Source organism: Pyrus communis, chromosome 17 (assembly GCF_041283825.1).
Source record: "Pyrus communis isolate YQ-2024b chromosome 17, ASM4128382v1, whole genome shotgun sequence".
Lineage (NCBI taxonomy): Eukaryota > Viridiplantae > Streptophyta > Magnoliopsida > Rosales > Rosaceae > Pyrus > Pyrus communis.
Window position 1 is genome coordinate 27,406,514 of NC_142581.1, and position 18,692 is coordinate 27,425,205.

Consider the following 18,692-nt stretch of genomic DNA (forward strand, 5'->3'; position numbering starts at 1 on the left):
AGGGAAGGGGACGCGCGGTCCCCCATATATATATATATATTTTCCCTTTCAAACATAAAAAACGGCGTCGTTTTAGTTTAAAATTTTTTTTTTTACTAGGACCAAAACGACGTCATTTTAGCTTGGACGTTTTAAAAAAATAAAAACCCAAATCTACTGCTGCTGCGCGCAATAGAAACAAAACACCAGAAACAAAGGGGCTACAAGCTTGCACCAGTTGGTTTTCTAACAAGGGGAGGGGCTAAACCCAACTCTCCAATGGTGTTTTCCGGTGAGGGGAGTGGCGGCCGCTACTCCTCGCTCCCATGTGGCTTTGCCACTGATTATGACTAAGGGCTTATTTAGTTGTGCTTTTAAAATGATTGAAAGTGGCTTTTAGAGAAAATGTTTTTATGTTCCAAAAGCACTTTAAGTGCTTTTTACAAGAAACATCAATTATGTGCTTCTTCCAATAAGCATTTTAAGTGTTTTTCCAGGATTTATTAACATTTTTACTAAGGATTGTTTCAAAAAATATTTACACCAAAAACGTTTTCAATCATTTTAAAAACACATTCAAACAAGTTCTAAAATCCTTCCTCTGTGTACCCCCTTCTATAATAACCAAACTATAATACGCTTTATAGAAAGAAAAAAACATGCATGCCAACATTTGGCAAATTTTGCCTAACTTTGACAACAGGACATCCACCAGATTCCAGTTCATGGCTTCCAATCAAAGAAGTGTACTCTCCATCATCTTTTCCATTTTTCTCCATATTCCTTTCGTGCAGATAAGTTTTGTCAGTATCATGGAAGGAAATATCAAGGGATATACTTTTGCATCAGTTCGTCAATTTTGTTAAATCACAATGGGCTTGAATCTTCCGAAAGAGATTGAAATATCTGCTCCTCAACCTAGTCTACGTGCTTCTTTGAAGAATGTTATTTCACTTTAAATTTATCATAATTTCCTTGTAATTTCCCAACACTTAACTAGGAAGTGGAATATTTCTAATGAATAATTTTTTAATGAGAATTATTACTGGCACTAAAAAATCTCATTTTACACTCTAAATTTTCTATAATTAGAAAGAAAAATACGGATGTAGAATGAGATTTATGGATTGCTAATAACAGTTTCTTTTTTAATATTTACATAATTCCGTAACCCTAATAACGTTCAAGTTCATCTATTTTTATTTAAAGCCAAGTTCCCCTTCTAAGGTTTTCATACTGCCTTCTTGGAGGTGCCACCGTAGTTGTTAAATTTTGAAAACGAGGAACAAATTCAAGGTCATGATTAGCGCCATTGAACGTTTATCTCTACTTCGACTTTGAGATCATTCGGGTTTGGCTTTTTAGCCAAATTCGTTGTTAATTAAATTGAGTGGAAAACTTCTGTTTAATTCTTGGTAAATATGACTTTTAGAATAAAATCATGAGTAAGATCAAAATCTAATTTTTGTCTCTTGATACATTAATAACCTCATTTATTAATTATATTTTGATTTTTTTTTAATTATTTCTCTTTTTCTTCCTAATTTTTAATGTATTAATTTTATTTCATTTTCATTTTCATTTCATTTATCGTAATATATTTTGTTGTAAACATTTAGATAAACTAATTTTTGTTATACAATATATTTCGATGTACTTTTTCTTCTTCATTTAGGTACGTTAAATTCATTATAATACATTTCAATGCATATATTTACGTACACACATTTCGATACAAATATTTAAGTACATTAATTTAGTATAATATATTTCGGTACTAACATTTCGCTACATACATTTCGGTACACACATTTAGGTACATTAATTTAATATAATACATTTTGGTACTAACATTTAAATACGTTAGTTCAATATAATACATTTCGGTACTAACATAATATGTCTTTCAAGTTTGAAGAATGTTAAACAAAATTAATAAATTCAAAAACTCTTTTTTGGTCAAAAAATAAATTAAATTTGTATATTAATAAATTTAAATATTTAATGGGAGACATTAAATAAAATGCACATTAATTATTTTGAAGTAAGGACACATCAAGAGATTAGAATCAATATGTAATCTAACACAAAAAAACCCCTTAAATTAAGGTATTCTATTTTAATGAGTACAATTGACACACCCCGACCGAAATCAAGGCGTGCTGGTTGTCACGTGAGGGTGACGTAGCCATGTGCACAGTGCGAAAGCAAAATAATAAAAACAATTACGAATAAATAAAAACCAAACTACTAAATAAGCTAGTTAAAGTAACCCACTAGTGTGAGACTAAGTGTGATAAACATAATCAGAGCACAAAAAGCCTAAGTGCAGTCCAGAAGAACGAATACTAATTACAGAACACCCAAAGGTGATCCTACATTTGTGTTGTTCTGTCATAACCACCATCAAGTCCTCGGGAGCCACCAAAGCGCTTCTAACTAGGAGCTGGAGGGACGCAAAACAGAAAGTGTGAGTGGGCAAAAAACAAAGCTTTTCAAAATCATTTCATTCTCAAAAGTTCTAACCCCTCTCCGTAAAACCTGTATAATTTCCCAGAAAAATAGGATATATAAATATATCACAACCATGCTTAGAGTAGCAACATTCACAAATATGTATGTATGTAAGCCATGTCAACTAACTCAGCACATGATGTAAGTAACCTAGGTAATGTCAATCAATGCAGAAAATATGTTAGCCGGAGTCACCTAACGTGACCTGTACGGCTGAATCTAGAGCTCAAATCCACAACTCAATCACTACATGTGCACACGAGTCGGAACCACTTAAAGTGGTCTGTATGACAGGACTGGGTGTAAATAAATACACTCAAGTGCTATGATCACGTGAAGGCTGTGCGAATAATCGTGGGTCACCTACGAGTCGGAACCACCTAAACTGGTTTGTACAACAGGACTGTGCACCTAACTTGGATCCAAGATGAGCGTGTGGTGCGGGAGGTGAACATCACGTGAAGGACTGTGCCCTACTCTAGGCGGGAGCACTAACACCGGGGTGCTGGTTTATGAGCTCTCAATGCATCTCGCATAACCACTAATTTACAACCATAATCTATAAACTTACCTAGCACTTACCTGTGTGTCCGCAACACCAATAAAAAATATATGCAACTACTAATGCATAATTAAAATAGGCAAAGACTATGCATGGCATTTAAAACATATAAACATTCAATTTCATTTTCTGGGAAAAACCACAAGTATTAGGTATATACGGAAAACCAAAACCCCACTCATTGGTATGTGGAAGGGTCGTAACCCTGAAGCCTTGAGTGACTGCGCTCGTCCTTAGGATAAGTCTCACCTATATGCGAAACAACTATAAAAAGATCAATTTAAAGCACATAGCCAAAACTAGGTAATAACTTCTCATACAATGCTCAAATGGGGTGTTTAGATATACCAACGTGATTTACTCAACCTCACGAACATCCCCATATTTTAAAAATAATTTTCTGACCTCCCATGCGCTGGCCATGCACTGGTACGTGCCTGGCACACGTGTGGTAACCCTAACGACGTTAGAGAATATTCCGTCCAAAAATGGAATATACTGTTATATATATACCTGACACCGTTAGTAACGCCGTTAATATATTCCGTCAAAGTTGACGGAATATTCCTTGTCTTCTCCGGTGAGTCTCGTCGACCGCCGCCGTCTGCAACTTGAATTCTCGCCAGAAACTGGAAAATTTTCAAAACTTCATATCTTCTTTATTTCTCAACCAAATTCCATGAAATTGGTACCAAAATGAAGCTTACAACAAGTAGAACAAAACCTTACCACTTTCAAGCCCTGAAATTCACGGAATCTCGCCGGAGAAACCTCGCAAAATCCGGCCAACCTTAGAACTTGCTTTCCCGACGTCCACTTTCACCAACGAAACACTCCGAGCTTCCTGAGGACCTCACTAAGCTTCTTAAAAGCTTCAAATTCCCTAATAATCAATATTTCACGTGCGCATGAACAGTGACAAAATCGGAGGATCATGGTTCGACGTGAAATCGAAAGATTCCTTACCTGAATTTGGTATGATTGAACTCGTATGGTCCTCACGAACATAAAGGTACCATTTTCCACTTCGATTCGTCACGTTTGCAAGGGTTTTGAGTCCCGTCCGTACAAGTGAGAAGGAGAGAGAGTCACGGGGGAAAGGAAAGGGATAGGTATGTGTGTGTGTGTGTGTGTGTTTCCTGTAGAGTCAACCCCCCAAAAACAATTAAACAACACCCCAAAATGACAAATACCCACCAAGGGCAAAATCGTCATTTCACACCTACGGTACAAATAATTCGGGACGGGCTGTCACAACGATATTCTATTTTAATGAGTACAAAATTTGTTTAGCAACGATAATAAATATGGTACGCATTTACATATAAATATTATGATGACTAAAGCAATGATGATTGACACACCCCGATCGAAGTTGAGACGTGCTGGCCATCACGTGAGGGTGACGTAGCCAAGTGCGCAACAGAAGTGATGATAGTAATAGATAAATGCGAATAAATAAAAACCAACCTAAGCAATTTTAACTAGTGATAATAAATAAGTGCGTGAAAGTGATCAAGTACCAAATACAAGAATTCAGAGCATAGGCAATCCACAGTGCAGTCAAACCAACTAAGTTCTAATTATACAAAACAGGAAGAAGATCCCTGCACTTATTTAGTGGATTGTTAAAACCGTCAAGAAGTCCTCGTGAACCACCAAGATTTACAGCTACCTAGGACCTGGATGGGTGCAAAACAGAAGGGTGAGTGGTAAACAACAAAACGTTTGAAAACACATTTATCTTTTCTGAACATAATAAACCCTCACTGTAAAACCCGTATAGTTTTCAGAAAAAAATACTACGTATATACATACGAATACCAATGAACAAGGCCCGTAAAAACTGGAGTATGCCATGTCATAACGTTTCTGCACTAAAAGATGTAAGCCAGGTGAAATCAGTATAAAGTAATATGCCAGTCGGAGTCACCTAATGTGACCTGTACGACTGGACTCATAGCTCATCAGTATATGCTAGCACATGAGTCGAAACCACCTATTATGGTCTGTACGACAGGGCTGGATGTAAATATGTACACTCAAGTGCTACGATCATGTGAAGGCTGTGCGAATAATTGCGGCTCACCTACGAGTATCCACGCTCGTCATCAGGGTACGTTTCACCTATATGTGAAATAACTAATTTTACTTTAATTTTAAAGCACATTCACAAACCCTAAGAATAAATTCTCATACGTTGCTCAAATGAGGTGTTTGAATATACCAAAATGATCTACTCGACAACACGAACACCTCTATATTTTTAGAAAAAAATTTGGATGTTAGACGTGCTGGCCACACGTAGGCATGTTGTGAGATCCCACATCGCCCAGGGGAGTGGATCCTCTAAGCCTTATATGTATATTCTCATCTCTACTTAGCATGAGGCCTTTTGGGAGTTCACTGGCTTCGAGTTCCATCAGAACGCCGAAGTTAAGCGAGTTCGCGCGAGAGCAATCCCATGATGGGTGACCCACAGGGAAGTTCTTGTGTGAATTCCCAAAAACAAAACCGTGAGGGTGTGGTCGGGGCCCAAAGCAGACAATATTGTGCTACGGTAGAGTCGAGCCTAAGATGTGGTGGGTGCCCAGGCCGGGATGTAACACACTTGCCTGGCACGTTGACGAAACCGTTAACGACGTTAGGGAATATTCTGTTAAAATTATCTTATGCTGTTAGAATATTCCATTAACTTTAACGGAATATGCTCATTCTTCTCCTGTGACTAGCCGGAGTCAGCCGCCGGCTGCCGTCTGGTTCGTCGGTTTCTAGAAAATTTTAAAACTCTTATATCTAACTCGTTTTTCAACCAAAATCCATGAAATTTATATGGATTTGAAGCTCTTGAGGAATAGAACAAGTTCATACCTCTTAAGAGTCCAAAATCAAACGGGAAAAGGCCTGAAAATCCCTCGAAAGAACCAGCCAAAACTGAAACTTCTCGAACTCACTTGTTCCGACGTCAACTCCTTCCTAAACTTACTTTAGAGTCCTTAGGGAGTTACGTGGAGGTTTCCCGATTCCCTAAGTCTCAAAAACCGAGTCAGAGCTCACGAGTCACCAACTCAAAGTTCACCAAATCGAAGAACAAATGGTATAACAGTGATCGTGAAGTTGAGGGGAGTTTGATGGTAAACTTCACAAGTTCGATCCGTAAGAGTTTAAGGTGTAAGTGAGCTGAGGATGTCTCGGGTGCAAGAAGAAGAAAGAGGAAGTCTCAGAATGAGAGAGAAAGAGGGTACGCATGCTTGTGTGTGTGGGTTCTGATTGGGTAGAAAAGGGAAAGGTATTTTAATTGGCCCAAAAGGCAAAAAAAAAAAAAAAAAAAAAAAAATACAAAAACAAAATCTGATTTGACCAAGGAAATATGAATCCATATAATTGGTCCACAATTTATCCATTTACGCACCTAAATAATCGTAACTTTTTGGTTACGAATCCGATTCAGCACTAACTCACATCGACACGCTCGTGACGTCGAGTATGATCTAATTATGATAGCGAGGAAGATTATTTAAAACTGTATATGTACATCCACTTCACTAAGCCACCGAGGGCATAACCGTCATCTTACATACTCAGGGAGAAAATTATAATTAAAATTGGGACAGGTCGTCACAATGAGACTTAGTACTTATTACTCTATTAATTATCATCAATAATTAAATTTTGTACTCATTGCAATAGAATACAAGTCGTTTTAACCTTTTTCTATTCCAAGAATCTTTTAATTTCTCCCTAATATATGTGATTTTTCTTCCAAATTATGTTCTATAGGGCTTGAATTTTAGTTGTTTCGTTGCCAAAATCATCTAAACTACATATTAACACAATTTCTTTTGTCAACTGAAAGAGTGTGAAAAAACAGTTTAATCTTTTATCACAAAAAAAATTAACGGGCCTTAATGTAATTTTGCACCAATCAATTTTTACTTTTTTAACCCATATATGATCCTAGCATATCTATACTATTAAAAATGAAAAATAAAAATCGCTCTCCCACCAAAACTTGTGTAGGGCTTGGTTTGCCATTGAATTTCGCTGAGTGGCACTACAATCTACTCAAAACTCACAACGTGACAAGTCTTAAATATAATCTTATATCATTTTTTATATTTAAAATTCTCATAATTATATTTTTTACTAATTAATATATACCATGGATTAATCTAATGTTTCCTCTCTGTTTTTTTTTGTTTTTTACTTCTTTTCCCCTTTTTTTCTTTTCAAAATTTCCCTCCACTCTATATTTTGCCGTGGGTCTTCACTCTCTCCCAATTTCATATTCCGTATTCCTCTGTTTCATAAAAATTCATAGGGAAAAAGAACATTCTACTTTGCAGAAAACCGAACGAGCTAGAAAGGAGACAAAGTTATTGGTTATGGCTTTTCTTGACACTGCAAAGTCTGCAAATTACAAACTGAAAGTTAATGATTAAATTTTGTCATTTCTTCTTACTCTTGATGCCATTATAAAGTTTCGGACCTTACTTTTTTTAACAGAAATTCAAATGACTAAATCTATATACGAGCTGTTCAACGCACTGAGCATGATAAATTCGCAAAGCTATCTGGCCAAAAAAAAAAGGAATTAGCAAACCATGTGTAGAATTACATCTGGAATTTATAATCGAATGACTGAGTCTATTTAGAATTTGCATGCTTTCACACCACCAACCCACAAACCTAAAAACAATGTTCTCTTCTAAGGCTACTAAAACTTTTATCTCATACTAAAGGTTGAAGAATAATAATATTAGAATATGTGTAAAAATAATTTTGGGTGTATTCATATTTTTATTTATTTTTTAAAATTTTTATAGAGCTCAAATAGTCATTCATACAAGAGTATACAAGTTATATAATAATAATTTTTTATGTGGCATGTATTCAACAATATCTTGAGTGTTAATAAAACAACCAAAAAAAAAAAAAAAAGGAAACTTTAGATTGATTCATGGTATATATTAATTAGTAGGAAAAAATAATTAGGAGAATTTTAAATATAAAAGAATGATAAAAGATTACATTTGAGACTTGTCACGTGACGAGTGTTGAGTAGATTGTAATACCACTCATCGAAGTCCAGTGGCAAGCTAAGCCCCGCACAGGTTATTCTCCACTCTCATGTTATCTCTCTCCCCTCCTTTTTCCCGTTTTGAAAACGAAAAGAAAAATGTTCACACAACCCTTACCTGCGTTGTCGAGAACTGTTTTTTGAACGTGGCGGTGCTGCACTGGTTGGCGACAGAGGCGGGGCGTTGGATGTTGATGCGATGTGGTTTTGAGGGCGTTGATGTGGTTGCTGGTTGGCTAAGGATTTGGGTGTTGGTCGTGGGTTGGCTAGGGTTTATAGGGCTAGTGCGACTGTTCTGGGATTTTGAGGGGAGGTGCTGATGGTGACATTGGGAGTTGCGGGGTAATTTTGTTAAAGCCTGGAAAATTTGAAGAAGAGTTTTTATTTTTTTTTTCTACTTTTAAGGAGGGTTGGAGGGTAGGAGTATAAGATGGTTGGAGTGGGCGTAACTTCACTCTTGATAAAATGAAATGTACAAATACACCCCTTATATACTTGAAGTTTGTGAGTTATGTAATTGAATCCCATCCAATCCTAGCGCAAACGAGGTTTTACAATTTTATTATTGGTCGCAAATAAATGCAAGTTTGTTGCCTATTCTGAAACTAGGAAATAATAGGTGTCTTTCTTTTCTTTTTTAAGGGAAAGAATATTATTAGATTCGAATTGAAATGTTTACGTAAGAAACTAAAGTGTTAAACAACTATTTTGTCTTAAAATAGTCCCATCCATAAGGTATCGTTTGGTATGCAGACGGGACGGGACGGAACGGAATGGGACGGGACGGGACGGGACAGGATGGAACGGAACGGAGTGGGAGAAAAGATGCCCTCGGATGGAAATAAGGAGGAAGAAGATGGAGACGGAGAGATTATAATTTTGTGTTCCACGGATGTGGAACGAGTCGTTCCAGGGGGTGAGGTGGAACCAAAATTCATCCAAAACTCGTCCCGTGGAACAGCTCGTTCCACCCGTTTTAGGCGCACCAAACGTGGGACGGAACGCCTTGTCCCACTCTGTCCCGTCCTGTCCCATGTACCAAACGGTACCTCCCATAAGACGAAAGCTGCCATTACAAATATGAGGAGCAAAAATGACATCCACTGACCTCAGCCAATGCTTCACATATTGAATATCAAGGAGTGTTTCAATTGCAACATTTGGTTGAGCCTTGCCGTTAATCATATCCACAAGTCCTCTAAAATCTCATTCAATCTAAACTGCATCAAAACCCATATCAATACAAGCCAACAAAGCCGCCCACACCAATTCCACCTCTGCCATTAGACTAGATTCACATAGGAAATTTCCCACTCCCTCCGCCCCCTAAAACATACCTGTGAAATTCCGTACCACCCATTTATACCCTTTTCGTCCGGATTCCCTTAACCACTTAAAAAATAAGTGTACCATCCACACATTTTATCTTTATTTTTTTACATACTTTTTGTTTATTTTTGTCTTTTAATCCTCTTCAACTTGTTTAATTCAACGGTCGAAAATTAAGAAGATATATAGAAGATAAAAAAGCAAAATGTAGATAAGCACGTCCAAAGAATAAGGTAAGGAAAATTATAACAAAGTTTGTTGGTTGTTTGGGAGAGAAATGAAGTAAAAGAAAACGCGTAAAGTGAGTAACCAGATAATGACAGTGACTAAAACAATGGATAGGGAGATAATAATCAGACTCATCACTACCACCCAATGCAGAAACAGCCCTCGCACCACGTGACGACATTTCCTCCCTCCCTCTTCCCCCCACCATCCCTCTTACCATTTTAAACACTAAACTCCTCCTCCCTCCCTCTCTCTCTAAGATTCGCCTTCTTCTCTCTCTAGATTTTTCATCCATCTAGATCGCTTTCAGGTACGAATTCTCGAGTTTTCTTTTTTTTTTTTTTTTTTTTTTTTAATTCTTTTTCTTAGAGTTTGAATTGCATTTCTGACTTATTGCTTATCATTCTCAAAAATTTTGATGATGGATATAACCAAATTACAACTACATTTGATCTGGATATGATAGCAAATGTGAAATTAAATAAAATTAGGTTAAAAATTTTAATTTTCAACATCGTTTGTTTTTTTTTTTTTTTTTTTTTGCTGTTGAAGAATTTTCACCTAATCCCGTTTATTTGATTGTTCAATGTTTTATCAGCTTGGACGAAATTTCTGTAGTATATTATATTCTGCGATCGAAATTCAGAAAATTAATAGTTTTTTTTTTTAAGGTCTATTTTTAGCTGCGCTCTGGAACTCGATTTTATTAACTGAAAAGCCACCACTTTATTACCTGAAACTCAAAATTTGGTCCAGTTTAACTTGTAAACTCTCTTTCTAAAACTCAAAAGTAGCCTCTAATATGTGCCAATGAATTTGATTATAACTCTTCACTAACATTCAACAATAAAAAAAATATTAAGTTTAAAAGAAGAAATTAAGAATTGGAATTTTTTTTTTTTTGGGATGCTGTGCTTGAGTTGCTGAGATGGAATAAATAAATAAATAAATTGATTAGCCTAGTGCATTCAAATCAAACTCACATAACGGAATTCACAAAATTAAGGCGATGTGGAGAAAATTTTGAGTTTTATAGAGTAAAATGATGATTTTTGAGTTTTAGAGGGCAAAATAGCATCAAAATCGAGTTTTAGGGGCAAAGTAGAGTGGATTTTGAGTTTCAGGGACAGTAAGTAAAGTAGCGAGTTTTGAGTTACAGGGTAAAGTGAGATTAAAATCGATTTCCAAGCGGTGTAGGTAAAGTAAAGCCTTTTTAATATAGTTTGACTATTATTATCAACCCTTCTGTTTAAATTTTTGAGGAAACTGAGGTGAATGTTAAATGATATGTATACGGCATACCCAATAATTGTAATAGCTGGTTTTAGCTTATTGAGCTGTCTTACAAAGAACTATGGACCTACTTGAGAACTGAATTGAATATATCACCATGTAAATGTTAAGACGATTGCTACGAATGAGTTTTGGAGATCATAGCATACTTCTTTGTGCCAACAAAATAGTCTACAACCTTTCCGGTTCACCATTCTTTTACCTAAATAATTGAATTGTCACTGTATTTATGAGAGTATTAATGCTAGGATATATTTGTTTTTGTTCTGAAAGACTGAAACGCTGTCTCAGATTAAACTGAGTCTATTTCTCTTGTTTGATTCGGTTGCAATGTACAGATATATAGTAGATGCATTGTGATTTGTGAGTTAGTTTCATTGCGCATTGGTTGATGACTTGAAAATAACTAGTATGCTGCTGCAGCTTGTATTTGCAGGGTGGTGTGAAGACGTTATTTTGGGGATGGAGGACGGGAAAGAGCAACGGGTGGATGAGGGGTCTGAAAAATCTTCCCCAGAGGAGGTTGTGATTATACTTTGGTTTTCCAAGATGCTTAATACTTGTTATTGTAAAGAACCTTATGGAGAAATATGTACAAAATTGTTTGCATCAAAATCTTTGTGCTGCTATAGAGGATTGACCAAGGTTTGTTTTTCTAGGAGGAAGTTATAAAGAAAAAGTATGGTGGAATCATTCCAAAAAAACCACCACTAATTTCAAAGGTGATATTTGAATTTGATAATGCTCAGATCTTACGTCCTGTTGTTCGAATTATATGCTAGCTGTACTGTTTTTCGTCTTAAGACTTTTTCTATTGATCTCAGGACCATGAACGTGCTTATTTTGATTCTGCTGACTGGGCACTTGGAAAGGTAGCCTTCCCAACACTAACATTACCCTCTAGTTGCAACAGTAGGAAACAATTATTTTGTTAATGATTTCATATCATTTGATGCTTTTTGGATGATAACAGCAAGGTGTTGAAAAGCCAAAAGGACCACTTGAAGCCCTTCGGCCAAAGTTACAGGTATTTCCCATTTTCTGTCGTGGTGGTGTCCACCTTATCATTCTTATTTGGCTTTCGTAGATGTTTAGGTGAGAGTTTTTGGTCCTGTTGAACCATGTTTTGTGGTATGTTAAAAACTCCGTATTTAATAATCTACATGCTGCGATGTCAACTAGTTGACGGCTATTTACTGATTTTGGCGCTAGAAGCAGATGAAGTTACTTTAGTATTATTGGTAGTTAGGTAGCTTTGGTTGAATACAATGTTGTTCTGAAGTCTTGATTAGGCCACAGTATCAGGCTTTTAGATGAGATGGCAAACTTGTATGCGCTCACCACAAGACAACGATGTTCTAAAATTCATGATATATTGTTTGGAGTGTGATGTAACGGAAGAATATCATTCTCTTTGATAAGTATTGCATATAAATGGCACCTTGCCAAGTAGTTGCATCTTAAGTATAATCTTGCTGGAGCATGATGCTAGAGTTGGAAGAAATCCTTTATGTTTTCGGATTCGATACATCAATGTTCATATTTTTATATTCGTGTCAATCTGCTCACCTCCTCCCCTCCTACCCTCTTATGCATTAGCGGTTTCAAGGAGTAAAAATGAGATAATTTAGACATTCCATGGTTCTCCTTGGTTATTTTATTGCTGCTTTAATACTCTTTTTTGTTTCGTGCTTCAGCCCACACAGCAGCAAACACGATACAGAAAGTCTCCTTGTGCTCCGGCAGATGGTGAAGGTATGCTAAACATTAGAAGTCCAGAAAGCCATTTCCGTTAATTAATTATTCTTTCCATATTGTTTCTTTGAAAATTTAGAAAGGAAAGAAAGAAAAAAGCCATTTACGTTGTTATACTACTTTACGTAGATGAAGGAAGTCCCGCTTCTGAGGATACAAGTGCCAACGAATGACGGAGCTTTTGGTGTTTTGATCTTGTGAGAACCTCAGACTGTTATTGTGATACCTAATATTGTACTGGGTAATATTCTGTTCCTGACAACAAACTTGGTGAAGATGATGTGATCATAGCTATAAAACATGCATTGCACCAACGTTACTCCCGTTGAAACTAAACCATAACTTCTGGCGTTCCAAGTTTTGATGCGGGACGTTATTCCTTTTCTTATTAACATGGTTGTATACAACTAGTGATTGAAGGCAGATTTCCTCTTTACAGATATGCATTTTTGCTGTGAAGTGATTTTTACACCGCTTTTACCCTCATGCACTCCCTTTCTTCTGGCTTTAGTATTGAGTTGACCGAAGCAGAATTAACGGACATAACCAAACAGAAGAGTGCAAGAGGACAAAAGGGGAGCGAAGGTCACTTCCGATTTATTGTTTCAGTATAATTTTCATAGCTCTAAGCATGTGGACTAGGTGTTCAGCAAATATGGATAGAGGCAAATTCCTCTTTTCCCAATTGACACTGGCCGCTGCGTGAATATAAAACATACCTCTCATCTAAAAAAATTAGGATTTTTATCACAATGGTTCTTGAAATTGACCTTCACCATCAAGATGATCCTTGAAATTAAAAATCAATTAATGTAGTCCATGAAAATAGGTGTCGCAAATAAATCACAATTTTGTTAAAAATTTTGATAAATGTTGATGTGGCACATAAATTGGTCTCACAAGATTTACGGTTTTTTTTTTTTAATTTTTTTGTTTGTTTATGTTTTAATTTTTTTTTATCACAAATGGTCTCTGAAATTGACCTACACTATCAAAATGGTTCTTGAAATTGACTCATACCATTAAGATGATCGCTGAAATTGAAAATCGATCAATGTAGTTCTTGAAAATAAGTGTCGCAAATCAATATGATATTTCCGCCACAATTCTGTAAAAAAATTTGTTATGTGTTGATGTGTGTTCAATAATTAATTAAAAAAGTTGTCTAAATACCTTTTTGCACAATGAAATTTTTTTTCTTATAGTAGGACCTACTCCGAAGAAAGATCATTTCCATAAATTCTCAAAGGCACAAGGCTTAACCAAGGCCTAAAAAGGGGTGTGGAAATAATTTTTAACCAACAATAGACGCACCTCGGTAATAACCTCATTATCTCAAGGCAAATATTGCCGATCCTTGCATCACTAGACCACCAGGGAAGCGCCGAACAGGTTCTCCAAGATTAAGGTTGTGAGAATGTTGATCGCCTAAATGTTAATGGTGATGTCCCAGAAGTTGTTGTCAATCGGCCAAGCCGTCACCAAAGGTGATCTTGATCCAGGTTCAATTCAGTGAAGGTGTCAAAGTGTGTAAAGATGGGTATATTGAGATTTTTTTTAGAGAATAGAGAGCGAATGAGGTAGAGAAATGTGAACTGAGATCGAAGGTGATTGCAGAACTAGGTTTTTGGGTTGACAAATTTTTTTATTAACTATTAAATTATTAAGCCTAATTGTAATTTTTTAAATTTAATTAGACTTGTGTGAGTCATATATGTCACATCAGTATATAACAAATTTTTTTACATAATTGTGACGAAATGATTATATTGATTTGAGACACTTACTTGCTAGATTACATTGATCAATTTTCCATTTCAATGACCATTTTGATGTTCGAGGTCAATTTTAGGGACCATTTTGATGTCACGGTTCAATTTCAATGAATATTTGTGAGAAAAATAACTTATAGGACCTATTTATGTGTCAAATCAGTACTTAAAATATTTTTTAAAAGAATCTGATAGAATGATCACATTTGACACACCCCAACCGAGATCAGGGCATGCTGGCCGTCACACGAAGGTGACGTAACCATGTGCGCGTGCGGAAGCTATTAATATAGTAAAATAAAAGTACGAATAATTAAAAACCTAAAAGCATACAAAGTACTAGTGTATGTGAGACACAATTCAGAGCAAGTCTACAACAGTCCAAAAGGAAAAGATACGATGTATTTACACCCGAAGGTGACCCTACAATGGTGAGTGTCTGTCAGAAATGCCGGGACGCCCTCTGGGATAAACCACTGAACTTGCTAGACCACTAGAACCTGGAGGGGCGCAAAAACAAAAGCGTGAGTGGGCAAAAACAAAGTTCTTTGAAAACTCTTTAGCAAAACACATTCTAACCCCTCGCCGTAAAACCTGTATACTTCCCAGAAAATGAACATATATACGTATTTATAGGTATGTCAATCATGCTCCATGATATGCCATTTATGCTCGAGAATATGCCATGACAGAATCTCATAATCAAATATAAATGCTCAAGCGTAAATCACATCAACAACATATAAACTGGCAGCCGGGAGTCACCTAACGTGACATGTACCGCTGCACCTAGAGCTCCACGCTCAACTCAATCACTGAATCTGCACACGAGTCGGAACCACCTAACGTGGTCTGCACGACAAGCTGGGTGTAATATATATGTATGCTCTAGTGCTACGATCACGTGAAGCTGGCGATAAATCGCGGGTCACCTACAAGTCGGAACCACCTAATGTGATCTCTACGACAGGCTTGCACCTAACTTGGATCCAAGACGAGCATGCGGTGCTGGTGAACATACACGTGAAGGCTGTGCCCTGGCCCTGGACGGGAGCACTAACACCGGGGGTGCAGATTATGAGCTCTCTAAGCATCTCAAACTACTATTGCATAATAAACAGGAATGCATAACCACCTGAATACCGCTTACCTGGCACTTACCTGTGCATCCACCGCACCAAATACACATGTATATATGTATGTATATCACCAATAATACATGCAATGATGCGTAAACAACATTCATATAATGCATGGCATAAAACAAATAACATTTTCTATTTAATTTCTGGGAATATAACTGTATATAGGTATATACGGAAAACAAAAGCCCACTCACTGATAATTAGAAGGGTCGTAGCCCCCCTGCCTCGAGTGCGTACGCTCGTCCTCGGAAAACGAATCACCTATACGCGACAAAGTTACGAAAACATTAATTTAAAAGCACCTAAGCAACTTCTCGTAATAACTTCTCATACATTGCTCAAATTGGACAATTGAATATACCAACGTGATCTACACAACCTCAGGATCACACCCATATTTTTAAAATAATTTTTGGACCACGCACGCGCCCCCACGCGCCTGAACAGTCACTGACCCACGCGCAGTCACGTGCACTGCACACTGACGGCGTCAACTGACGCCGTCAGGAATATTCCGTTAACCTGACGGAATATTCCCTAACTGACGCCGTCACTGCCGTTAGGAATATTCCGTTAAACTTAACGGAATATTCCCCTTCCTTCTCCGGCCAGTCACCGTCGCCGGCGCCGCCGCCGTCGCCGGCGCCGTCGCCGGAAAACTGGGAATTTTTCAAACTTTGTTTTCTCCTTCGTTTTTCAACCAAATTTCACGTTCTTTATACCAAAATGAAGCCTAGGACTAGTAGAACAACGTTAGACTAGTTTTAAGGCCTAAAAACCATGAAATCTCACCTACAACAACGATCCAAGTTCGGCCAACTTTGCACAGGACAATCCCGACGTCCAAATTCACCCAACGAACCACTCCCAAGCTCCTGGGAACCTCACAAACACAACTACAAGCTTAGAATCTCCCAAAACAAGCTAGATTAATTGTGCATGAACAGTGTTCAAATCGGCCAAAGCGATATCGACGTGAAAACGTCAAAGTTCTTACCTGGAAATGGCACCACTGGACTTCTCTCAGCCTCACGAGCACGATGGTGGTCTTGGTTTCTCGATTGGTGGAGATTTGAGTATATGTGTGTGTTGTCTGTGTGTAGAAGAAGAAGAAGAAATGGGCTCGGGGGAGAGACAGAGACAGAGACAGAGTGAGACAAAGAGTGAGGGAATGAGGGAGGGAATCCCGGGAGAAAAGAGAGTGTATGAGTGTGTGTGGTCCCACCACACCACACAACACACATTAACGGGATAAAACGAATTAGGGGTATAATCGTAAATTCACACGTACGTTAAAATGAAATTTGGGACGGGATGTTACAACCTACCCACCTTAATAGAATTTCGTCCCGAAATTCAAAACAACCTTATATAACCCCTAGTGATCGAAAAACAATCTAGGATACAAATCCCTCATTCTACTTTCTGTCTCCCAAGTAGCTTCTTCAACCGAGTGATTCCTCCACAAGACTTTCACCAAATTCACCGTCTTGTTCCTCAGAACCTTTTCTTTCCAATCCAAGATCGTTAACGGTTCCTCGTCATACGTTAAATCTGGATTTATCTCTAACGGTTGAGGAGGTATCACATGCAACGGATCCGCAACATAATGTCGGAGCATAGACACGTGAAAAACGTTATGCACTTTAGCCAACTCCGGAGGCAACTCCAACCTGTAAGCTACCTCACCAACTCGTTCTGTGACCGTGTACGGTCCAATGTACCTGGGACTCAACTTCCCTTTCTTTCCAAACCGCACAACACCTCTCCACGGTGAAAGCTTCAGAAATACCCAATCTCCGACCTCATACACTCTGTCCGTAGCATGTCTATCTGCTAAACTTTTCTGCCTGTCCTGAGCTGCTTTCAGGTTAGACCTAATTACCTGAATATTTTGAGTAGTCTCCTCAACAATCTCCGGACCTACTAAGACTCTTTCGCCAACCTCTGACCAACACAACGGAGTGCGACAAGATCTACCATACAAGGCTTCAAATGGCGCCATGCCAATGCTCGAATGGAAACTGTTGTTGTACGCAAATTCCATCAAATCCAATCGCTGGTGCCAAGCATCACTGAACTGTAACACTGATGCTCGCAGCATATCTTCCAAGGTCTGAATAGTTCTCTCGGACTGTCCGTCCGTCTGTGGATGATATGCCGTACTGTAAAGTAGTCTCGTACCCAAAGCTTCCTAAAAAGCTACCCAAAACTTCGATGTGAATCGTGGATCACGATCCGAGACAATACTTACAGGGACACCATGGTACTTTACAACCTTCGAGATAAACAATTCTGCTAACCGGCTCAAAGAATACTTCTCTCTTACTGGAATGAAATGTGCTGATTTAGTGAGCCGATCAACGATCACCCAAACGCCATCAAAGCCATTATGTGTACGCGGCAACTTGTACACAAAATCCATAGTGATATTTTCCCACTTCCATTCTGGAACGGGAAGCGGCTGCAACAATCCAAACGGCTTCTTTCTTTCTGCTTTAACCTGCTGACAGACAGCACAACTGCTCACATACTCAGCTATCTCCCTTTTTATACCCGGCCAATAGTAAAATGGTCGAATGGTATGATACATTTTAGTTGCCCCTGGGTGCATGGCATAAGCCGAGATATGTGCTTCATCGAGAATTTCCTTCTTCAAATCCACATTACTAGGCACGAACATTCTACCCTCTAACATCAACATGCCATCAGAATCACGAACTCTGAGATCTCGCCTCCTTCCTTGATCTCGAGCTCGAATTAGTTCTTGAATCTGTTCATCAGCTACCTGAGCTTCAAGCACCCGATCAACCAAGATTGGCCTAACTTGAAAATTAGCAAGTAATGCCACTTCTCGATCTTCTGCTTCTAACCTTACTCCTGTAGCACGCAAGTCCACCAAAAGAGGAATACGACTAGCGTACAGCGCATTGATACGACCATGTGACTTCCTGCTAAGTGCATCGGCTACTACGTTCGCACGACCAGGGTGATAATCAATCGTGCAATCGTAATCGCTGAGCAACTCCAGCCAC

The 18,692-nt window shown here is 37.9% G+C and overlaps 1 protein-coding gene across 1 annotated transcript; it reads left to right on the forward strand.

The window, feature by feature from the left end:
• The first annotated feature begins 9,775 nt into the window (after positions 1-9,775).
• Positions 9,776-13,180, forward strand: LOC137749583 (uncharacterized). The gene is made up of 7 exons (XM_088688430.1): positions 9,776-10,002; positions 11,409-11,507; positions 11,645-11,707; positions 11,810-11,857; positions 11,959-12,012; positions 12,683-12,740; positions 12,870-13,180. The coding sequence occupies exons 2-7, from the start codon at positions 11,448-11,450 to the stop codon at positions 12,911-12,913; spliced, it is 327 nt and encodes a 108-aa protein (XP_088544556.1). The 5' UTR covers positions 9,776-10,002; positions 11,409-11,447; the 3' UTR covers positions 12,914-13,180.
• Positions 13,181-18,692: the final 5,512 nt, after the last annotated feature.

Excerpts from the sequence above, each read along its gene's own strand:
- LOC137749583 (XM_088688430.1), top strand. The coding sequence starts at position 11,448 with ATGGAGGACGGGAAAGAGCAACGGGTGGATGAGGGGTCTGAAAAATCT. Across the intron at positions 11,508-11,644 it reads AAAAATCTTCCCCAGAGGAG|GAGGAAGTTATAAAGAAAAA; the intron begins GTTGTGATTATA and ends TTGTTTTTCTAG. Across the intron at positions 12,741-12,869 it reads TGCTCCGGCAGATGGTGAAG|ATGAAGGAAGTCCCGCTTCT; the intron begins GTATGCTAAACA and ends TACTTTACGTAG.